The 21,948-nt window shown below is 50.6% G+C and overlaps 1 protein-coding gene across 5 annotated transcripts in view; it reads right to left on the reverse strand.

Moving 5' to 3' along the window:
* Positions 1 to 721: 721 nt before the first annotated feature.
* The window catches only part of EXOC6B (exocyst complex component 6B), a 296,665-nt gene continuing 275,438 nt past the window's right edge, over positions 722 to 21,948 (reverse strand). For 4 of the 5 annotated variants that reach the window (XM_064419169.1, XM_064419174.1, XM_064419173.1 and 1 more), the window contains 2 exons: positions 12,621 to 12,733; positions 722 to 5,003 (listed from right to left, as the gene is read on the reverse strand). In XM_064419169.1, coding sequence (XP_064275239.1) covers positions 4,877 to 5,003; positions 12,621 to 12,733 — 240 coding nt within the window. In that variant the 3' untranslated portion in view covers positions 722 to 4,876. Of the gene's footprint in view, positions 5,004 to 5,049; positions 6,020 to 12,620; positions 12,734 to 21,948 lie in introns of those variants that run through there. The other variant, XM_064419171.1, reaches the window with a different exon arrangement.

The raw sequence follows: 21,948 nt of genomic DNA on the forward strand, positions 1-21,948 counted from the left end.
TTTCCCAGATTCCCACCCTCCTTTTCCCCTCTCCTGTGGGGAAAGGCCCCAACAACTCCAGGGAACGTTTTCCTTCCCACTGCTCCAAATTAACACCTGGGAATCCCCGCCCCAGGATGTGCCAGAAACCAACAGGGACAAAGGGCTGAGCAAAGGGATTTAGAGGAATTCATGGAATACAAACCATCCAGGAATCTTTGCCATCCCATGGATATTCCCGAAATCCTTCACCCTACACAAACCCCACTTCATCTGCTTGAGCCATTCCGTGAAATCTCCCCATCTCCAGAATCATGGAATGGTTTGGGTGGGAAAGGGACCTTAAATCCCAACCAGTTCCACGGGCAGGGACAATTCCCACTATCCCAGGTGGGTCCAAGCCCCCGTGTCCAACCTGGCCTTGGGCACTGCCAGGGATCCAGGGGCAGCCACAGCCAATCTGGGAATTCCAGCCCAGCCCCTGCCCACCTTCCCACAGAGGAATTTTTAAATAGAAACCAATTAAAATTCCCCAAAATTTGGGCAAAACTTGGCTTCTGCTCAGGGCAGAGAGGGAGGGTGGAATCCAACGCTCATCCAGGGATTTTCTTCCCCTTGGATCCCCCATAAACCTGGGTGTTCCAGCAGCCAGGTGCCCAAAGGAGATGTGGAATTTTGTCCTTTTTGGGATTCAGGGGTCGGGTTTTTCCCCGGGGATGCACAGAGCCAGACGAGGCATTAATGAAACAGTTAAATGCTGTATTTGTTTAATTGGAATTACACCAGGATAAATGTCCAACATGCTAATTTCTAACAGAATTGAACCTGTAAACCATGCAGTCCTTTCTCCAACCATTCCAGCTCTTTTTCCTCTTGGAATCAGTAGCTCTGCTAGCGAGTTTTAAGGAAAAAAAAACCAAAACAAACCAACAACAAAATTCCCTTTAAAGTTAAACCTAATTTGCTAAATTTTCCCCTTATTGTGCAACGACTTGTGCAAAAAAAGCTGTTTTCACCACCTTGGTTCCCAAAATCGGGTCCTTCCACCCCAAAATCAACGGGAAAAGGCAACCCCGGCAGCCGGCGGACAGGGAAGGATGGGATGGGATGGGATGGGATGGGATGGGATGGGATGGGATGGGATGGGATGGGATGGGATGGGATAATGGAATGGGATGGGATGGGAGTGTGGGGGATTTTCCTGGCAAAACAGAATCTGAGGGATGAGCCAAGGCAGGGAGCAGCTTGGATAGGACAGCATTCCAGAGCTGCCCATGGAATTTTTAGCAAGCTGCAGGTGGGGATGGATCCCAGCTCTGGGAAAAGATTCCCAAATCCAGCCCTGGGGGCAAGAGAGGGGCTGGAGCAGCAGCTGTGGGGTGAAGCAAGCCCCCCCTGAGCTCCCCCACTCCATCCTGGCATTTTTGGGGTGAATCCCAGCCAATCCTGGTGGTTTTGGGTCACTTCCCACTGACAGCAGAGCTGGGATCATCCCAGAGTCACTGGGATGGGATTTATGGGATTTGTGTTCCCTTGGAGCTGCCAGCAGTGGGATAAACATGGAATGATGCTGGGGGAATACGAGGGATCTCCAACTCCATGGAGCTGTAGGAAAAATGGGATAGAGATCCCAAAAATCCTGCGGCACCCAGGGATGGGACACAAATCCAACTGGAGTGTGGGATGGTGTTTGGATGCTCCAAACCCCTCCAGGGCCCCAAAAAGCCAGAACTAACGGGAAAAGCCCAGCAGGGGCAGGAGACACCCAAGGGTGAGGAATCTCTGCCTGGGATTTGGATTCTGCTTGGAATTTGATCCCAAAACTTCGGCACAAGGGATGTGGCAGCAGCAATGCCCCCGGAGACGCCCCAGCTCCATCCCAGCCTCACTTCCAAGGAATTTGGGGCCACCACGACCCTTCCCACAGCTCCTGTCCGAAATTCCACCTTCCCCAAAGCAGCCAATCCGGGAGAAAACAACCCCAAAACAGCATCATCCCAACTCCTCCCGTCCCCATCCGAGCGGGAGCTGGGATTGGATCTGGAACAAAGTGCAAAAATCACTGGGAGCATCTGGCTTGAACTCCAGCCCCAGGAATACCCAAAAAATCCCAGGAAAACCCCTCCTTTCCCACCTCCCAGGTGCTGGTGGCTCAGGGAGAACATCCCATGGAGGGCTGGGCTGCAAATTCCCACTGTGGACACCTTTTATGGGATTATTCCCAACTCCTGGAATGCCTGACAACTTAAGCTTCTTGGGAAACCAAATTTGAGTTTTAATATAATTTTTTCCCCACTGCTGCTGGAATATTTTTGCTGGAGCTGGGAAAAATTACAGGATAATCCAATTTTCTTTTCTTAAAAAATAAAAATCCACTAAGGAATGTTCAGTGGATGTGGAGCGAGGTGTAAGAGCAGCATTATTTTTTCTGGGAAGCTGGAAATCTTGGATTTGGGTCCTGCCCCTGTTTCCCACCCCCCTTTTAAATTCCCTGCAGCGACTTTTCCCTCCTAAGCAATTCCATCCGTGTCGGAGGACACCCGTCATTAGGAAGGGACTGAGAGGGGATTTGGGATGTCTTCCAGGGATCTTTTTTGGGGGGAGCAATCTGTTTAAAAGATTAATTTTGTTTGGAAGTGATGGAATATCTCTCAGAACAAAAAGTTAATTGGGACCAGAGTCCCAAAATCCCATTTTTCATCCCGGGCTCTGACTTGCGGTTCTGGCTCTTGACCTCCCAAGATCAGGAACTCCCAGAATCTCTCCCTTGGCCGGATTTGACTTTCCCAGCGGCAAATCCCGAGTGCCAGGAGCCGGTTTGGGGTATCCCAATCTTGGTTTTTCCAAAAAAAAACCTGAAGGAGCGAGGAAACCCATCCCAGGTGGCTGCTCCTGGAATTAGAGCTCAGGGAGATGGGAAGGGGAGCCCAGCTCCCCAGAATGGGATTTGGGAAGGGTGGGAGCTGCCTGGAGCATCTGAAAGGAGACCTTGCCTTGGCTGTGCTGGGGATTTGTTGTGGGAATACCTCGTGGAGTGAAATATAGGAAGGGAAAATGGAATTTCAGGATGTCAGCACAAAATCCCTTCCCTGTGTCCCGGGGTTTCTGCTCCCTCTCCATTCTCCATCCCACTCGCAGAATTCCCATCCCTTGTCCCTCTGGCTCCAAAGCTGATCCCTTTCTGGCCACGCTGACTCCAACTTTCCTTCACCTGCTGCTTTTCCCCTCATTCCTCTTCCATATCCCTCCAGGAGGAGTTCACAGGGAACCCCCAATCCCTCTCCAAATCCAAGGAATAACAAATTTTCCCTCTTATTAATGAAAACAATCCCTTGGTCCCTGTAGCTGCAGATAGCCCAAGAGCTCCAGGGGGTCATTCCTGACCGTGTTCCCGTTTAATTTTGGGATTGAGCCAAAGGAACCTTCTCCAAATGAAAACCAACCCCGAAATATTGCTGAGGAGCAAGGCGGGAAGGTAAAACCTCTGGATTAGTGCATCCAGAGGGTTGGGAATGGGCACAGGAGCAGCAGTTCAGGGCTGCAACAACCACCAGGGAGATCGGAATTCCCTTCGAGGGTTTGGGAATGTGGCTGGATAACGTGAGGAATTAGAGGCAAAACGGTTACAAGATGAGAAGGGCAAAAATCCCCCTCTGGAAGTGGAATCCTGGGATTAAATCCTGTTGGTGGCCGCCTGGTTTGAGCAGAGGATTTCTGGGGACCTTTGGAACAGGGGGAATTTTATCCACAGGCACTTTGGAGCAGAGCTGCTCCATGGGGAATCTCCCACTGCTCCAGGAGATTCCCACTGGTCCAGCTCCAAAACTTCCCAGGGCAGTTTTCCCCATGGAACCATCAGGAGGAGAGGGAGGATGGAACACCAGCATGGAAAAGAGAGGAAAAATCCTTCTCTCTCTGGGAATCTGTCCCTCCTGGACACTGGGACATCCCAGTGTGCCTTCCTTCTATCCCTGTGGAGCATCCATCCCTTCCTGCTCCCCATCCATGGATGTGTCCAGGAGATTCCCACTGGTCCAGCTCCAGCCGGGGTGGCTGAGGGAAGTTTTCCCCATGGAGCCATCAGGAGGAGAGGGGGGATGGGACACCAGCAGGGAAAAGAGAGGGAAAACCCCTCCTGGACGCTGGGATATCCCAGTGTGCCTTCCCACCATCCCTGCGGAGCATCCATTCTTCCTGTTCCCCATCCATGGATGTGTCCAGCAGCATCCCATCCCTGGAGCGCTGCCACAGGACACATTCCCAGATTATCCCTCAGCTGTCCCTTCCCAAATCTGATCAAGGAGGCCGCTTCAAACCCTTCTCCATGATCCCACAGCCCCTGGCAGGTCCCGGAGTGGAGCTCAGGGATGGTTACAACATGCCAGAAAGGGTTGTGATTCCAGGGATTTGTAGACTAACGTGGAATCAGCCCATGGAGGGGGAAAAGAGGAGAAAAAAACCCTGGGAAATCCCTTTTTCCTACCTAAATCCAAACCACAGGGCACACTCAGGGTGGCCCTCTTCCCTCTGCCCAGAGAACCCACGGCTCTTCCCACATTGCTCAGTTTTCCAAGGGAATAAATTAACAAAAGGAAGGCAGGATGATCCCTTCAATTTGGCTGTGACAAAAAAAGAAAACAAACAACAAAACAACCCAGTCTGGGTGTGAAAACTCTCCCAGGCTCCAAAAATTCCCATCACTTCCTAAACCCCTGAAAATAGGAGCTTATCCAGGAGACTCCTGCCACCACCTCTCTTCCCAGGATTGTTCCACCGGGAGCGTTTTGCCGTCGGGGGGAGGCTCCACGGAGACTTTCCAGGCGAATAAAAAAATACAAATCTTCTCTCCCAACGAGATTCCCGAAGTCCAGGCTGCGGGAAGGAGATCCCGAGCCCCTCAGGAGTGGTGGCTGTTGATGAGGCCGCGCAGCTGCTTGGCCACGGTGTCGATCAACTTCTGCTTGTCCCGCTCGTTTTTCCGGAATTGGGCGAAAACGTTGTTTTTCCTGCTGGTGTCCCGCATCCTGCACGGAGCACAAACAGGTTATGGAACAGGGATTGGGAATGTCCAGCGCTCAGGGATGAGCACGTGGAATTTCCAGCCTCTACACCAATTTTTGGGGCATTTTTCATGCCCAGTCAATGCCACTTTGGGGTCTCCCCAATTCCCGCTTGTTTTTCCGGAATTGGGTGAAAACATTTTTCCTGCTGGTGTCCCGTGTCCTGCACGGAGCACAAACAGGTTATGGAACAGGGATTGGGAATGTCCAGTGCTCAGGGATGAGCACGTGGAATTTCAAGCCTCTACACCCATTTTTTTGGGGCATTTTTCATGCCAATCAATGCCACTCTGGGGTCTCCCCAGTTCCCGCTCTTTTTTCTGGAATTGGGTGAACACATTTTTCCTGCTGGTGTCCTGCATCCTGCACGGAGCACAAACAGGTTATGGAACAGGGATTGGGAATGTCCAGCACTCAGGGATGAGCACGTGGAATTTCCAGCCTCTACACCAATTTTTGGGGCATTTTTCATGCCAATCAATACCACTTTGGGGTCTCCCCAAATCCCACTCATTTTTCTGGAATTGGGAAAAAATGTTGTTTTTCCTGCTGGTGTCCCGTGTCCTGCACGGAGCACAAACAGGTTATGGAACAGGGATTGGGAATGTCCAGCGCTCAGGGATGAGCACGTGGAATTTCCAGCCTCTACACCAATTTTTGGGGCATTTTTCATGCCCAGTCAATGCCACTTTGGGGTCTCCCCAATTCCCGCTTGTTTTTCCGGAATTGGGTGAAAACATTTTTCCTGCTGGTGTCCCGTGTCCTGCACGGAGCACAAACAGGTTATGGAACAGGGATTGGGAATATCCAGCACTCAGGGATGAGCATGTGGAATTTCAAGACTCTACACCAAATTTTGGGGCATTTTTCAGGCTTTAAATCCCTCTGATCCCAACCAACACCACTCTGGGAGTCTCTCCAATTCCCACTCTTTTTTCTGGAATTGGGTGAACACATTTTTCCTGCTGGTGTCCCGCATCCTGCACGGAGCACAAACAGGTTATGGAAGAGGGATTGGGAATATCCAGTGGTCTGAGAGGAGCACATGGAATTTCAAGCCTCTACACCAATATTTTTTTTTAAATTTTCAGGCGTTTTTGCTTTAAACACCTCTAATCCAAATCAACGCCACTTTGAGGTATCTCCCTAATTCCCAAATGCAGGAAATCCTAAATCCTGCATTTGGATCCCTCTTCCAGACAGGGATTTTTTCCATCCCCACGTCACCTTCTGTGGTGGTGATGGAATTTGAAGAGGAAATCTGAAAATCAGCACGGAATTCACAGAATTAATGCTTTTTACTTAAAACCTGCATGCACGAGATGCAGCTTTAGGGGAGGCTGGGAAGGTCTGGAGTTGTGAATTTAAATTTGATAAAATATTCCAGGGAATCACGGAATGTTTGGGTTGGAAGGGACCTTAAATCCCCTCCATTTCCAACCCCCTGCCATGGGCAGGGGCGCCGTCCACTATCCCATTTTTCCCGATGAATAAAAAAAATATATAAATTATATAAACGTATATAATTTATATTAAATATATCATGGAATAATTCCCATTCCAGGAAGGAATCCAGCTGTTTGGAAGGAGCACAGCTTCTCCAGGAGGTCTCCATAAATCCAGAGCCCAGCAGAGCAGGAGATGGGATGGGACCCCACATGCAAAGCTGGGGGGGTGTCATGCACTCCTGCATTCCCAGATCCATATTTTGGCGGGGAGAAAGGCTTGGGACACTTCCCAAGGGTGCTGGGAAGGGAAAAAAAAATCCCCCCAGGATCAATCTTCCAGCAGCTCCTGAAGGCACAACCTCCCAAAATCCAACCTGCTGGGGCTTGGCTCTTCCAAATTATCCCAATTTGTAAAAGATTTTCTGGGTAAATCAGATCTGGCAGAGGCTGAGGGCTTTGGATGCATCCCATAATCCCAGTTTTTGGCTGTGGGGACCTAAAGGAAGCGTTGAAGTGACAGGGACACGGCGCTGATGATCCTTGGGAAGCTGGCACTGGATCATCCCGAGGGTCTGGAGTCAACTGAGCACAACCCCAACCTCTCCAAACTTCCAGAACCCAAACAAACACCCAAGGTTTTCCAGGCTTCAATCTCCTGGAAAGAGCCACAGGGAATCTGAAATGTTCCCAAAAACACCAGGCTTGGAAGTGGAATCCAGGATAACAACTTTATCCCAAAGGGGAATTTACTGGGGTTACCAGAGATGGAGCTGCTCTCCCAACACGAACAGGAGAGCTTGGAGCACTTCCAGTCATCAAAAATCGGGATTTGCTTGTTTTTCCGTTTTTCAGCCAGAGCAGATTGGCAGCTGCTCCTCCAGGAGAACCAGGGAGTGATTGTGCCAAGGGGAAGCAGAGTTTGGAGTCACCCAGGTCCTGCTATCATGGATTTGGGGATTATTATTCCCTGGAGCTCCAAAGAGCTCCTGGACATCTCCAAGCCCTTCCCCAGGAAGGCTGGGAGCTCTCCTGGGTTCCAGAGGGACATCAGAGGTGTTGGAAGTTGATCTGTACCTTTGGAAAGCTCTTCCCAGCCCTCCCACACACCGGGAATTTGGAGCTTTTCCATCCCAGCACCTTTGGGGCCATCTCCCACCCTGTGGGACCTGCTCAGGTCCATGGAATGTTCTGGAAGCAGCGCACATTCCATGCGAGAAAACCTTGGGGTGCATTGGGATGACTGGGAGGAGCTGGACGGATAAACCTCCAGATCAGGATGGAAAGGGATTGCAGCTGGAGCTCTGACCCCCAAACAAACCCACACAGGTGGATCTGGAAAAGTCTGGGAGCATTTGGGAGCTGCTGGAATTTCCAGACACCACATGAAGGTGCAAGCACTGAGACATTAAATATTAGGGATTAATTAAGCTGCCTACAGGACACAGAATCCTGCAGGATTTGGGATGGGCTGTGCAGATCCACAGTTTATTTTCCTGAGAAGAGCTTTGGGATAACTGGGAGGACCATTAACAAACCCACAGAGGTGGATCTGGAAAAGTCTGGGAGCATCTGGGAGCTGCTGGGATCTCCAGACACCATGTGAAGGTGCAAGCACTGAGCTATTAACCATTATTAATTAATTAGGATGCAGGACACAGAATCCTGCAGGATTCAGGATGGGCTGTGCGGATCCATGGGGTTTTTTTCCCTAAGAAGAGCTTTGGGATAAGTGGGAGCACCATTAACAAACCCACAGAGGTAGATCTGGTGAAGCCTGGGAGCTGCTGGAATTTCCAGACACCACATGAAGGTGCAAGCACTGAGACATTAAATATTAGGAATTAATTAAGCTGCCAACAGGACACAGAATCCTGCAGGATTCGGGATGGGCTGTGCAGATCCATGGGGATTTTTTTCCCTAAGAAGAGCTTTGGGATAACTGGGAGTGCCCATAACAAACCCACAGAGGTGGATCTGGAAAAGTCTGGGAGCATCTGGGAGCTGCTGGGATCTCCAGACACCACATGAAGGTGCAAGCACTGAGCTATTAACTATTATTAATTAATTAATCTGCCTACAGAACACACACAAAATCCTGCAGGATTTGGGATGGGCTGTGGAGATTCCCAGTTTTATTTCTCCAAGTAGAGCCTTGGGATAACTGGAAGCGCCCATAACAAACCCACAGAGGTGGATCTGGTGAAGCCTGGGAACTGCTGGAATTTCCAGACACCACGTGAAGGTGCAAGCACTGAGACATTAAATATTATTAATTAATTAATCTGCCTACAGGACAGAAAGTCCTGCAGGATCTGGGACGGGCTGTGCAGCTCCCCAGTTTTATTTCTCCCAGCAGAGCCTCGGGATAACGCGGGTTTGGAAGCCGGTCCCAGGATTAGGAGTGAAAGGAAGGGAAAGGCGAGCTCGGCGCTGTCCCCACCCCTGTCAACAAACACCACCTCGGAGAGAGCCGAGCTTTGTCTCAATTAATCCGGGAGGGGAAGAAAGCAGCGGGGTAAAAGCTCCTCTTTTAGCTCTAATTAGTGCATTTGGGAGGATCGGGTTGCGCAGGGCCCCGCTCCAGAGGCACTTTGCAATTCCAGCGTTTCGGGCTCCATTGAGAGCGGACAATCGGGGCCCTGCCAGGTGAGGGTGAAAGCCCGAGCGAGCGCATACTTACACCCGGGATATCCTGGGAGAGAGAGACACACCGGGGTGATAAGGGACAGAGATAACCAGGAGAACAGGTTACAGGCTGAGCCGGCCCCGCTCAGAATTCCCCCCGGGATTCCCGGCGGGATGGGAGGCAGCGGATGTGCCTGGAGTGAGGAGCTTCGGGAGAGCTCGGGGGGATGGACAGAGACCCCTCAGGGGGACCCCTGGCAGTGCCCAAGGCCAGGCTGGACACTGGGGCTGGGATCCGCCTGGGACAGCGGGAGATGTCCCTGTCCGTGGATGGGGTGGGATTTAAGGTCACTTCCAACCCAACCCATTCCAGGATTCTGGAGCATCTCTGCTCTGGGAGAGCTGGGAATGTTTACCTGGAGAAGGGAAAATTCCAGGGAATGCTCAGAGTCCCTGCAGGGGCTCCAGGAGAGCTGCAGAGGGACTGGGGACAAGGGACAGAGGGACAGGACACAGGGAATGGCTGCCACTGGCCAAGGGGAGATTGGGCTGGGATCTTGGCAAGGAATTGCTGGCTGGGAGGGTGGGCAGGGGCTGGGCTGGAATTGCCAGAGCAGCTGTGGCTGCCCCTGGATCCCTGGCAGTGCCCAAGGCCAGGCTGGACATTGGGCACCTGGGACAGTGGGAGGTGTCCCTGCCCATGGATGGGGTGGGAATGGGATGATCCTTAAGGTTCCTTCCAACCCAAACCATTCCATGATTTTATGACTTTATGAACTGAGCCAGGCTGGGCTTTGGTCACATTTTAACACCACTGAGCATGGAGCTGCTCTCCTCCTGTCCCACCACCTTCCCAGCCTCTGCCACAATCCCAGCTCTCTGCCTGCCTCAATTCCCCGGCTCTCCCAGATGCTGCATGACCAAACTCCCAGATTTTGGGTGTCCCTGTATTTTAGCAGTTTATGTTAGCTCTGAATAAACCTCTCACTTTCCCATCTTGGATTTAGGTCACAAATTCACTGTGTATCACAGAATTATCCTGGCTGGAAGAGCCCTCCAAGGTGCCCAAATCCAACCATCCCCAGCATTTCCACACGGCCCTGAATAACCCAGGGATAACACAGCCCATGAAACACCAGTATAAAAACAACCCCGTGAGGTTTAAAAGTCCTTTTAAACCCAGTTTAGCCCCCGTGTCCCTCACTGGTGCCCTCGGGGTGTCCTGAGGTGCTGTGACATCCGTTTTCCTCCTCTGGAAAAGGAGAGGAGCTGGACCATGATGACACAGAGGGAACCCCAAAAGTTCACAAACACGCCGAGGTCGCTCACAGAATCAGAGATCCAGAGAATAATTTGGGTTGGAAGGGATCTTTAAAGCCCATCTAGTGCCACCCCCGTGCCACCACTGTCCCAGGGTGCTCCAAGCCCGTCCAACCCGGCCTTGGGTGCTTCCAGGGATGCAGCTGGGCTTGGATTAACCATGGAATCACAGCATGGGGAGCAGTCTGAGGCGATTTGGGGTTTCTCCTTCTCCTCGAGGAGGAGGTGGCGAGTTTAGGGTTGGGACCACACTTCCAGAAGAACATTCAAGGCCCCAGGATCCCTGGAAGTGTCCAAGGCCAGGTTGGACAGGGCTTGGGGCAGCCTGGGACAGCGGGAGGTGTCCTGCCCACGGAACTGGATGGGCTTTAAGGTCCCTTTCCCACCCAAACCATTCCATGATTCCACGAGGATCCCCTCCTGCCCTCTCCTCCGTGCAGGACCCAGCACTTCAGCGCCCGTGCCAGGAGCCGCTCGGAAAACGCTAAATTCCCACTTTTTGGCTCATTCTCCATCCCACCAGCTGGAAAACGACCTGGGAGGTCTGCCGGGAGCAGGAGCAGAGTGGATCCTTCCCAAGCCAGCTTGGAGCTGGACCAGCGGAGATCATCTGGGAGACCCACCACGGGCAGGGGGTGACAGGCAGAGCAAATCCCGCTTTTCCTGGGGCCTGCGGCAAATCCCGCGGCGTTCCCGGCTCGCTGCCGGCCCGCAGGACTGGCACAGCCCCCCGGGAGCCAGCTCGGAGCCCCGGGAGCTGTTCCCGGCACCGCTCCAGGGCTTGGGATGGAGCCGTGCGGAGCATGTGAACTGCGGCCCTCAAAGGATGGATTGAGGGAGCGCCGGAGAAGGGAAAGAAATGGAAATGAAAAGGTAGAGAGAGATAGAAATGGGAAAATAAAATAGAAATAGAAATGGAGGTAAAAATATGGAAATAGAAATAAATAGGAATGTAGAAATATAGATATATAGAAATAAATATAGAAATATAGACATATAGAAATATAGAAATAAATACAGAAATATAGAAATATAGACATATAGAAAAATATAAAAAATTAAAAAATATAAAAATATATAAACAAATAAATATACAAATATATAAAAATATATATGTAAAATATATATATAAATGTAAAAATATATAAATATAGAGATATAGAAATATGGAAATATGGAAATATAGAAATAGAGATTAAAAACAGAAATGGAAAAAAATAGAAAATAAAATCTAGAAATAGAAATAAAATATAGAAATAAAAAGAAATAAAAATTGAAAGAAATAGAAATATAGAAATAAAAAGAAATAAAAGTATAGAAATAGAAATATAGAAATAAAGAAATACAGAAAGAAATGTAGAAAAAATACAGAAACAGAAATGAAAACAAAAATAAATAGAACTACAGAAATAAATAGAAATAAAAATATAGAAATAAAAACATAGTAATAGAAATAAAAGAACAGAAATAGAAATAAAAATAAACAGAAATAGAAATAAATTTAGAAATAAACAGAACTATAGAAATGTAGTAAAAACATAGAAATAGAAATTAATTTTAAAATAAATACATAGAAATATAAATATAGAACTATAGAAATTTAGAAATAATTAAAAATAAAAATACAGAAATAGAAATAAATATAGAAGTAAATAGAAATAGAAATACAGAAATAAATATAAACAGAACTACATAAATAAAATTCAAAATATAGAAATGAAAAATAGAAATGTAGAAATAAAAAGAATTAGAAATAGAGAAATACAGAAATAGAATGGAATAAAATAGAATATTCTCAGGTGGAAGGGAACCTACAACAACGTGGCCCAACCATTTCATGACCAAAAATTGTTCATGGCATTGCCCAAACACTGAAAAATTCGGGATAGCCACTCCTGCCTGCAGCCCAGCACATTTTAAAGGATTTTAGAGCTGGAGGTTCATCTTTACAGCAAAATTTTCTGGTAGGACAAGGAAAACTCTGCTTAAGAGCCAATAAAAAGAAGGACCCGCAGCCAAGCCATTGGATTTTGAAATGTGGGATTTGGGTCGACGACATAAAATGGGATTTTTCCATCTGAGCTCCCTCTGTCCACCCAGGGCCGAGATCTTTGCTCACAGCGATGGCAAGAGCTGCTAAAGCACGATGGGGGTGGAAATTCTCCTGGGATTTGGGGGCCACACTCACTTTTCCAGCAGGATGAGGGCTGTGGTGGGGTTCACACGAAGGTACTTGCACGTGGGCTGTCCGTAGTCAGCCAAGTATGTCGACCAATCCCACTGGATGAACAGATCCAGGAGCTGGAAAGGAAAAACAAACGGGGTTTGAAAAAGCTGGAAAAGGCTGCAGGTGTTTGCCTGGAAGCTGGCAGAGGTCCTGGGCAGGTGGAGTTATCCATAAAAAAAAATGAATGCAGGTTTTATTAATTTGTTTCATATTATTCTGTTAAGGTTTCATCATTAACTTGATTGTACTTCATTATTAATTTATGAATATTTAACACTGATTAATGCAGGGTTGTATTAATTTAGCCCTTGAGCATTGCTGCTCTGTGATCCCTAATTTTGGGGATCTGAGGGACATTTGATGTCTGAGGCACCTCAAGGACGTGGGTGACAAACAACCCCAGTGCCCTGACACTCTCAGCTATGGCAGGAGGAAACTTTTGGGGTCAAAATCACCACAAGCTTCTTCTGTCCCCAAACAACCCCCAGTGTTGTTCTGCCCATTCCCCACGGATTTCTCACCACCCTGGGCTCATCCCAACACCCTCCAAGTGCTTTGGAAGGGCCTCCAAAGCCCAGAGGAGCTCGGGGGGTTATTCTGGGTGAGTGCAGCTCCTGGAGCTGGGAGTCCCAGGTGCTTTCCAGACGTTGGTAAGAGAAACCACCAGGCCTTGGCAGCGGGGGAAGGAAAAGGGATTAACTCGGCCATCCGTGACGGTCCCTGCTCCAGACCGCCAAAATTCCCACCCGCAGCCCTTCGTGCCCACAAATGACCCCGCTCCTCCCAGCCAGGTGAGGGATGGGCAAACGACAGCCCAGGTTGCCCAAATGCCCTCTTCCCACACCATCCCCATCCTTATTTTCCTTAAAAAGCCAGGAGCTGCCATGCCCTCCTCACATGAGGATCGCCTCACCTCAGTGAGGACTTGGCTTCTCCTCCCACCCATGAGGGCACGGATTCGCTGTATGTCACAGAATTATTCCGGTTAGAAGAGCCCTCCAAGGTCACCAAATCCAACCATCCCCCAGCACTTCCACATCCATCCCTGACCCATGGGTTAGAGATGTTCCCTAAATGCCCAAGTTCCCTAAATGCCCTCTTCCCACACTGCTCCTATCCTTATTTTCCTTAAAAAAACAGGAGCTGCCATGCCCTCCTCACATGAAGATCTCCTTCCCTCAATGAACACTTGGCTTTTCCACCCACCCATGAAGGCACAGTCCAATGCCCTCTTCCCACACCACTCCCATCCTTGTTTTCCTTAAAAGCCAGGCTCTCCCCTGCCCTCCCCACATGAGGATCTCCTCACGTCGACGAGGACTTGGCTTCTCCACCCACCCATCATGGCACAGTCCAAGTTCCCTAAATGCCCTCTTCCCACACCATTCCCATCCTTGTTTTCCTCAAAAACCAGGCTGTCCCCTGCCTTCCCCACATGTGGATCTCCTCACCTCGACAAGGACTTGTCTTGTCCACCCACCCACAGGGGCACGGCCCAGGATTCCCGGGATGCCGCCTTCACCTCTGCCCCATCCACAGCAGGTTAATTAAGAGCTCCTGCCGTTCCCCCCTCCCAAAGATCCCGTCTTGGAGCGCCGCTGTGACCACTCTATTTGGGGACAGGCTGCCAAGCGCGTGGACGTCTTCATCGCCCGCTCGGCGCGTCCCGGTGCCCACCACCGGAGCCCGGAGAGGCCGGGCCCGTCCGCGGCCAAGCGGGGCCCATAGAGGCCTCATTGTCCCCGCGTCGCCATGGTTTTCCTGGAGGCCCCGGCGCTGTTTAACAACGCATCCTGCCCCGCCAAGAAGGGGATTTAGCTCCTCCGAGACCTCCAGATACAAAACAAAAATGTGCAACAAGATTCTTTTTGACTATGTAGGTCAGGGCAAGGAAAACAAGCTGTCGGGAACAATCCCCCGGGCTGGCGGGGGGGATGGATTAGCCGGGACCTAAGAGGGCTTTTCCAGCCCGGGTCCCGCTCGGCTTTGTCCGGCGGGGCCTTTGTGTTGAACTACAAACCCGAGCTGAACATCATTGGCAGGAGGTTTTTCCAAGGGGGCACCTTTGAGAGAGACAACTTTAAATATGATTTCACAGGCGCTTTTCAGGCCGAGCGCCAGGGCCAAAACGCTTCCGCGGGGCTTGGCGGCTGCTGGGAGGAGTCGCTTGGTCGTACAGGCTCAAAGGGAACCCCCACAATGCGCCAAAGACCTCTTGCTGGTGGCCCCCGGGAGGCTGAACGTGCCTCGGGCAAATCCCCAACAAAGCCTGAACGAGTTCTTGCCATGGAAAGTGCGCGGCCGGAGCATCCAGGGGCCAGGTAGCCGTTTGTGGGGAGGGGGAATAAAGAGCCAGGAGGAAAGGGATGAAGAAAGAAAGGAAATTAAAAAAAGTGAGGATTAGGAAGGGTTTGGAGAAGATGGAATTAAAATTTTGGGAGTTGTTGTGGCAGAGGCTTGGGAGCAGTGCAGGAGCTCAGAGGGACATGGAGCTGCTGCAGGAGCCAGGCTGGAGAGCTGGGAATGTTCCCTGGAGAAGGGAAGGCTCCAGGCAGAGCTCAGAGCCCCTGGCAGGGCCTGCAGGGGCTCCAGGAGAGCTGCAGAGGGACTGGGGACAAGGCCTGCAGGGACAGGACACAGGGAATGGCTCCCACTGCCAGAGAACCTCCAGTGACCTGGAGCCATCGACAGCAGCTCCACACGAGCCCAGGTGTGCCCAGGTGGCCGAGAAGGCCAAGGGCACCTGGGCTGTGCCAGCACTGGGGTGGCAGCAGGACTAGGGCAGTGCCTGTCTGGCACTGCTGAGGCCACAACCTCAAATCCTGGGGCAGTTTTGGGCACCTCCCAACAAGAGAGACCCTGAGGGGCTGGAGCGTGTCCAGGACAGGGAATGGAGCTGGGAAGGGGCTGCAGAATCCCTGATGGAGCTGGGAAGGGGCTGCAGAATCCCTGAGGGAGCTGGGAAGGGGCTGCAGAATTCCTGAGGGAGCTGGGAAGGGGCTCAGCCTGGAGCAAAGGAGGCTCAGGGGGCCCTTGTGGCTCTGCACAGCTCCTGCCAGGAGGGGACAGCTGGGGGGGGTCGGGCTCTGCTCCAGGGAACAGGGACAGGAGGAGAGGGAACGGCCTCAGGGGAGAATCAGGGTGGGGATCAGCAGGAATTTCCCCATGGAAAGGGCTGTCCAACCTGATGGAGACCCTATCCCTGTAAGAACTTGGAGGATCCACTTGGGGACATGGGTCAGCGGTGGCCTTGGCAGTGTTCAGGAAAGGCTGGACTCGACCTCTGAGCGCTTTTCCAACCATATTGATTCCGTGACTCCCAGCGCTCCCACCTCAGCCTGGACCTTCCCGGAGCTCTCGCAGAGCCAGACCACCCCCAGGTGGCTCCCGACAGTGACGGATGGGCTGTGTATTTTCCAACTCTTTGCCCACATCCATCTTTTTTGGCTCGGCAGGTCCGCGGACGGCCGGGGCCAGCACCTTTGGCCCTGGCTGCCGGTGCTCCCGGCCCGGCTGCGGGTCGCGCTCCGGAGGGGAGAGGTCCTGCAGGAGGAAGCCCGAAGGCTCAGGGAGAGCTGCCTCCAGGCGATTTATCTGTCACATAAATGTGGTTTTATTGGTTTTACTGCTTCAACTTTTCACCTCTGCTGCTAAATCTGAACGGGCCGAGGGGAAAGGAAAAAAAGGGAAAAGGAAAAAAGAGCCGGCGGCGCGGGGCTGCCGCGGGTCTGCCGGGGGAGTTTCCAAATCAAATATGCAAATACCATTAATTCTTTAAACTGGAGTCTCCCTTTCAAGGCCATAAATCAAACTCGACAGCACATCCACTGGGGGGTGGGGGGGGGAGGAAAAGGAGAGGAGGGAAAGGGAAAAAAGAGGAGGAAAAAATTAAAAGGAGCTTTCACCACGGTGATGTGGGAGTGGGATAAGATCGGGAAGCTGCAGATGTGCTCAGGGATGGGGACTTGCAGCTTCCCAGGGTTCCAGGAACACCTTGAGGAGGAGCAGGGAGAGGTGCAGGTATAGCTTTATAAAAACGGAGAAGTAGAGGATGGTTTGAAAAAAATGCCAGAGAAAAGGTATTAAAAAGCACTAAAATTGGTTTTACACACATACATGAGCTTGTATCCAAACTGAAGTGTAGAATTCAAGAGAAGGAAATGTTGGAATGAAATAATTAAACTGGGAGCCAGTTCCCAGCCCTGTCCCTGGTTCCCCTAGGAAGAACTTTCCCCCCCATTTCATGGAATCACGGAATCATTTAAACTGGAAAAGACCTTTCACATCATCAAATCCAACCACCAGTTCCACCTCAAAACCACTTCCTTTTCTCTCCCCCTTGCAACGTCACCACCTCAAACTCTTCAAAAAAGTCCTTTTTATCCAAGCAGACAAGTTTTCATGCTCCTCACCTCAAGCAGAGGTCAAGGATGGCTGAAAGGTCCCTGCAGGAGGAGATGAGGCCGTGGTTGGGCTCGGCATCTCCCTCCAGATGGGAAGGAGAGCAGGGACAGTTTGTTCTGTCTGACGACAGCGTGGAATCTGGATGGAATCCTCCCAGCCAAGCCAGGAGCACTGGAATGCGAATCCAAACCGACTCCAAACACGGTTTGCAAGCCCTGCCAGAGCTCCTGGAACCAGATCTAAGCCACCACCGGCGTTCGCACGCTCGCACCCGTGTCACAGTCATGGAATCATGGAATGGTTTTGCTGGGAAGGGACCTCAAAGCCCACCCAGATCCAACCCCATGGGCAGGGACACCTCCCACGATCCCAGGTGGCTCCAAGTCCCAATGTCCAACCTGGCCATGGACACTCCCAGGGATGGGCCCTTGACTGCCCCATCTGGCCCAGCATCCTCCAACAGGGAATTGCACCAAAAACTCCTGACCTGCAGGAAATTCCCATGGGAATGCACCAGTTTTCCCAGGAAAAGGGACAGGACTTGGTTGCACAAGAGCCATCCCCTCACTGTGGTTTTCCAGTCCTTTAGGGGTGGCTACAGGAGGAGGAGGAAGAGGAGGAGGAGGAGGAGAGGGAAGATCTCTCTTCTCAAGGAACCCCATGGAGAAGACAAGGAGAAAAGGCTCCAAGGTGCTACAGGAGAGGTTTGACCTCCACACAAGAAAGAAATTCCTTGGAGGGAGACCCATCTTCCACTGGGACAACTTCCCCTGGATGTGGTGGAGATCCCACTGCTGGAGGTTTTCGGGATGGACAGGGCAGGGCTCCTTCCATCCATTCCGTCCCCACTCCAGGTTGGGCCAGATGAGCCCTCAAGGTTCCTCCTAACCAGGGTGGTTGTGTGATTCCATCCCAGAAAAAAACTTCCCTCTGGTCCACCACCAGATTTTCTCTCAGGGACAAGGCGGAGCACCGAGAGGGATTTGGTGGGATTGGATGGATTTGGATTCCATCATGATGGATTGGGGACAACTTTCCTCTGCCAGCACCATCCTAGCAGATGAAATGGTGCCAGGGTTGATGGGAAACATTCCATAAAGAACTAAACCCTTCCTTCAACAAAAGCCTAAATTATGGAATTCGGTCCTTGTTTCTGCAAGCACACCCAGCTGGGTCGAGGTGGGGTGAGGTCTTCCTCACCGTGGGATTTTGGGGACACTCAGATCCCCAGCGAGTGACAGCGATGCCACGTGGTTATGGCCAAGTTTTGTGATGAGTTTTATGTTCCCAGGGCATGGAAAAGCATGAATTCAGTCAGGTTTGGTGTTTTTCCAGCTGGAAGCAGCACTCCTGCTCTGAACCCTGCTGAGGACCACGTCCATGAGCTGGGTCACGTCCCTGAGTGCCCACTCTGGTTTTCCATGGGAGAAGGAGGAAATATTTTCAGATCCACGGTGAAAACAGCTCTCAAAAGCTCCATTATCCCTCCTTATCCTCACAACCAGAGTCTGATGTTCCTCTTCCCAGGGTTTTTGTGCCTGTCATGAACAACCTCTGACCCAACACCTTCCACAAACCAGCTTTGATTTGTACGAGATCACACCCTGAACTTCTAAACCTCGGGATGAATTTCCTCTAAAAAGCTCCTTTCCCTGACTGAACACCACAGCTCCTCAGGAAAGGGGACAACGAGAGGCCACCCTTGTCCCCACCTGGAGGACAGGACAAGATGCCCCAGTGGGATCAGAAAACAGTGGTGACACCCAGTCCTGCTGGGGACTTCCATGAAAAACACACAACTATGGAAAACCAGTGGCAATTCTCAGTTTGTCCACGTCCATAACCCATCCCACCACCGGTGGAGCAGCCCCTTCCACCATCCAGCAGGGAATTGTCACGGATCACAAAAAACCCAAGGAGCTTCCAGCAGCAGCAGCCACGGACAAGCACAGTCCAAATAATTTATTTTGGGGAGGTTTCAATTACGCCTCGTGGGAAAGGAATACTGAAAGAGAAAGAAATATTCCAACCCCTGGGAAGACGTGGGGTTTGGACAATAGCGTTCCCAAAAAGAAAAGGCACCGGGAATTGGAACATGATGTTTGTTGTTGAATTTGTGAAAGGCACGGAGGGGGAAATCGTGGCCTAAGTGAAAACAGGAGCGGATCTGTCACTAGTTTCACTGGAAAGGAGGATTTGCTCTGGGAATTGGGTGTCCTTGGGGTGAGGGGTTGGAGAGCACCCGCAAGGAATTGGTGATGGACAAGGAAAGGGATCAACACATGGAGCACAGGGAAGGAAAATCTTAATTTAGGTGGTCCCTTAATTACCTGGATTTCTGGGAATTACTATAGATCCAAGAGTCCTGCTTGGACCTCTCTGTGAGACACAACAACCACAAGTGACTCCTCCAGGTCTCCTGGGATGTCCCACCCAGGGATGTCCTCCTGGAGAGAACAGAACCAATTCCAAGCTCCTCACCTCACATTTAAATGGGCTGATCTTGCAAGTTAAAAGCAGCAATTTAACTTTTTTTCCTCTTTCTGTGTGCAAAAGTCAAACAGTTCCTGGAAAAAAACCCCAACAAAACAGGAGAGGAATCTGGAAGGATTTATGGCAGCCAGGACAGTTTGTAACTGAGAGAGGTTTGAGACCAACAAAACCCAAATCTGTCCAGTCTGCATTATTTTCAGCTTCACATTATTGCCTGTTTATAGGTTCTTGTATTCCTGATAGCCCAGATTTCCAGGGAAAGGTCTCCACAAAGCTTTTTTTGCACAGAGATCTCCTGGTTTTCCAGCTGCAAACATTCATCGTTTATTAGGAGGAAAACCTCTGGCTTTCCACCTCTGCCTTTCCACCTGCTTTGAAGCCACGCTGGAATTACATGCGGTTGACTGTTCTCCTCTTCCCAAAGGAATTTTTCCCAAGGGTCTTGTTAAAAACTTTGCAGGATTTTACCTCAGAAAATTCATGGTTTTGAGCACCAGGAGTGGCTGAGGGAGCTGGGAAAGGGGCTCAGCCTGGAGAAAAGAGGGATCGGGGGGACCTTGTGACAGCTCCCTAACAGGAGGGGACAGCCAGGGGGGGAGATTTGGGATCTTATCCCAGGGAACAAGGACAGGAGGAGACGGAACGGCCTCAAATTGTGCCAGGTTGGATATTGGGAAGATTCCTTCCTGGAAAGGGCTGTCCAGAGGGGACGCTGAAGATCAGCACCACGTGTGACAGGGGTGACAGCCCTGGAAAGTCCCCCCAAGCTGTGCTCAAGGCCTGGCTTCAGTCACCCGCTGGATCCCTGCCCGCAGGGAAAGCTCCGCTAAATTCTAGGGAAATCCCGAGTTTCTCTCACCCATGGCACAGCCCTTGGAAAATAAAAACACGCAAGGCCTGAAAATGATTTGGTGCAAAACCCCTGGGATTTCAACGTTTCGGGATCGAGTCGTTCCCAGTGATAACACCCGGACAGGGGGATTTTATGAACGGCCACGGGAACAAAAGAAAGCGGAGCTCCTGGATTTAGTGGCCAATTTGCACTCCTAAAAATAACCCCTTGGACTCATCCCATTCTCCAGGCGGGTTCAGGAGTTTGCAGGGAAGGCAAGGCGGATTCCCACCCTCTGGACCCTCCGATGGCACACGGGGACAATACTGGGCAGGAGCCAGGAGGAATGAAAGAGCCTCGGAAGAGCGTTCCGCAGGGAATTCCACTATTGAATAACGCTTGGCTTTTCCATTGAGCCGCCACAAAGGGGGATTCATTCCCCAGGCAAAGATGGCTCCTGCAGCAGCATCCCCCGGATCGGGTTCTGGTGGAGCTGCACCCAGCAAGGATGGGGCTGGATAAACCCTCCGGATCAGCATCCGGCACCGCAGGGGAGAAATTCGGGATGTGATGTTTGGAAAGCGCTCAGGGTGTCGATAATATTGATATAATATTAATACACTTGATATTTTAATTATTTTATCCCAAATTAATGTAGTTACTTCTGATTTATTTCACGCTTTTTCTTTGTCCCAGGATGGGCTAGCACCTTGCCCAGTCTCGTGAGCATGAGTACTTGTAGTGCTATGTTCCTCCTGATTTTAGGGTTAGAAATCAGCAGCATGTACCAACATTTTATAAAGGGGAAGGAGTACACCATAATTTATGTGCAAGTTTTCTTTGGAACACACTTTTGGAATAACCTGAAAAAACCTCTGCAAGTGTGAGATATATATAGATATATATCTATACATATATATATATATACTTGTGTATATACACACAAGTCTAAATACTCCTTAGAGGCTGTTTTGAAGGTGTTTTGGGGTGGAGAAGGTGGATTTTTGAAAAGATTCGTGGTTGGGAGTTGGTGGCTCCGTGCTCAGGTATCCCATTAATAGGGAATTCCTTTTCCACTGCTGCATTCCAGGTGTTCACAGCTTTCTGGGTTTCCCTGCCTGACCCACACATGCAAATCAGTGGCTTCAAAGAAAACATTAGGGAATAACGTGGAAATTCCAGTATTTCAGCAGCAGAGGATTCTTTAGTCAGGGAAGAATGACCATGAGCACAAAAAAAGCACAAAATGCCTCAAAACAGGAAAGGGGGCTCAGAGGGAACAAATCAGGAGTTGTCCAAATAAACCTATAGGAAACATCTCCAGCATTGTACAGCTGGGAAAAAATCATCCCAAAAAGGGGGAAAAATCACTTTAATGCCACTTTTCCAGGAGGGAGCATTCCCAACTGATCGACGGAGCAGCCGGAGAGCTTCGGGGCCGAGAGGGGTCAGTGCTGCCCACCAGCAGCAGCCCAGGCACCTGCAGGGAGCAGGTGACACCGAGCCAGCTTTTGGGACAGACAGAGCCCAGCGGGTGCCACCAGCACCGGGCTGGGACAC

The sequence above is a fragment of the Passer domesticus genome, chromosome 4 (genome assembly GCF_036417665.1).
Source record: "Passer domesticus isolate bPasDom1 chromosome 4, bPasDom1.hap1, whole genome shotgun sequence".
NCBI lineage: Eukaryota > Metazoa > Chordata > Aves > Passeriformes > Passeridae > Passer > Passer domesticus.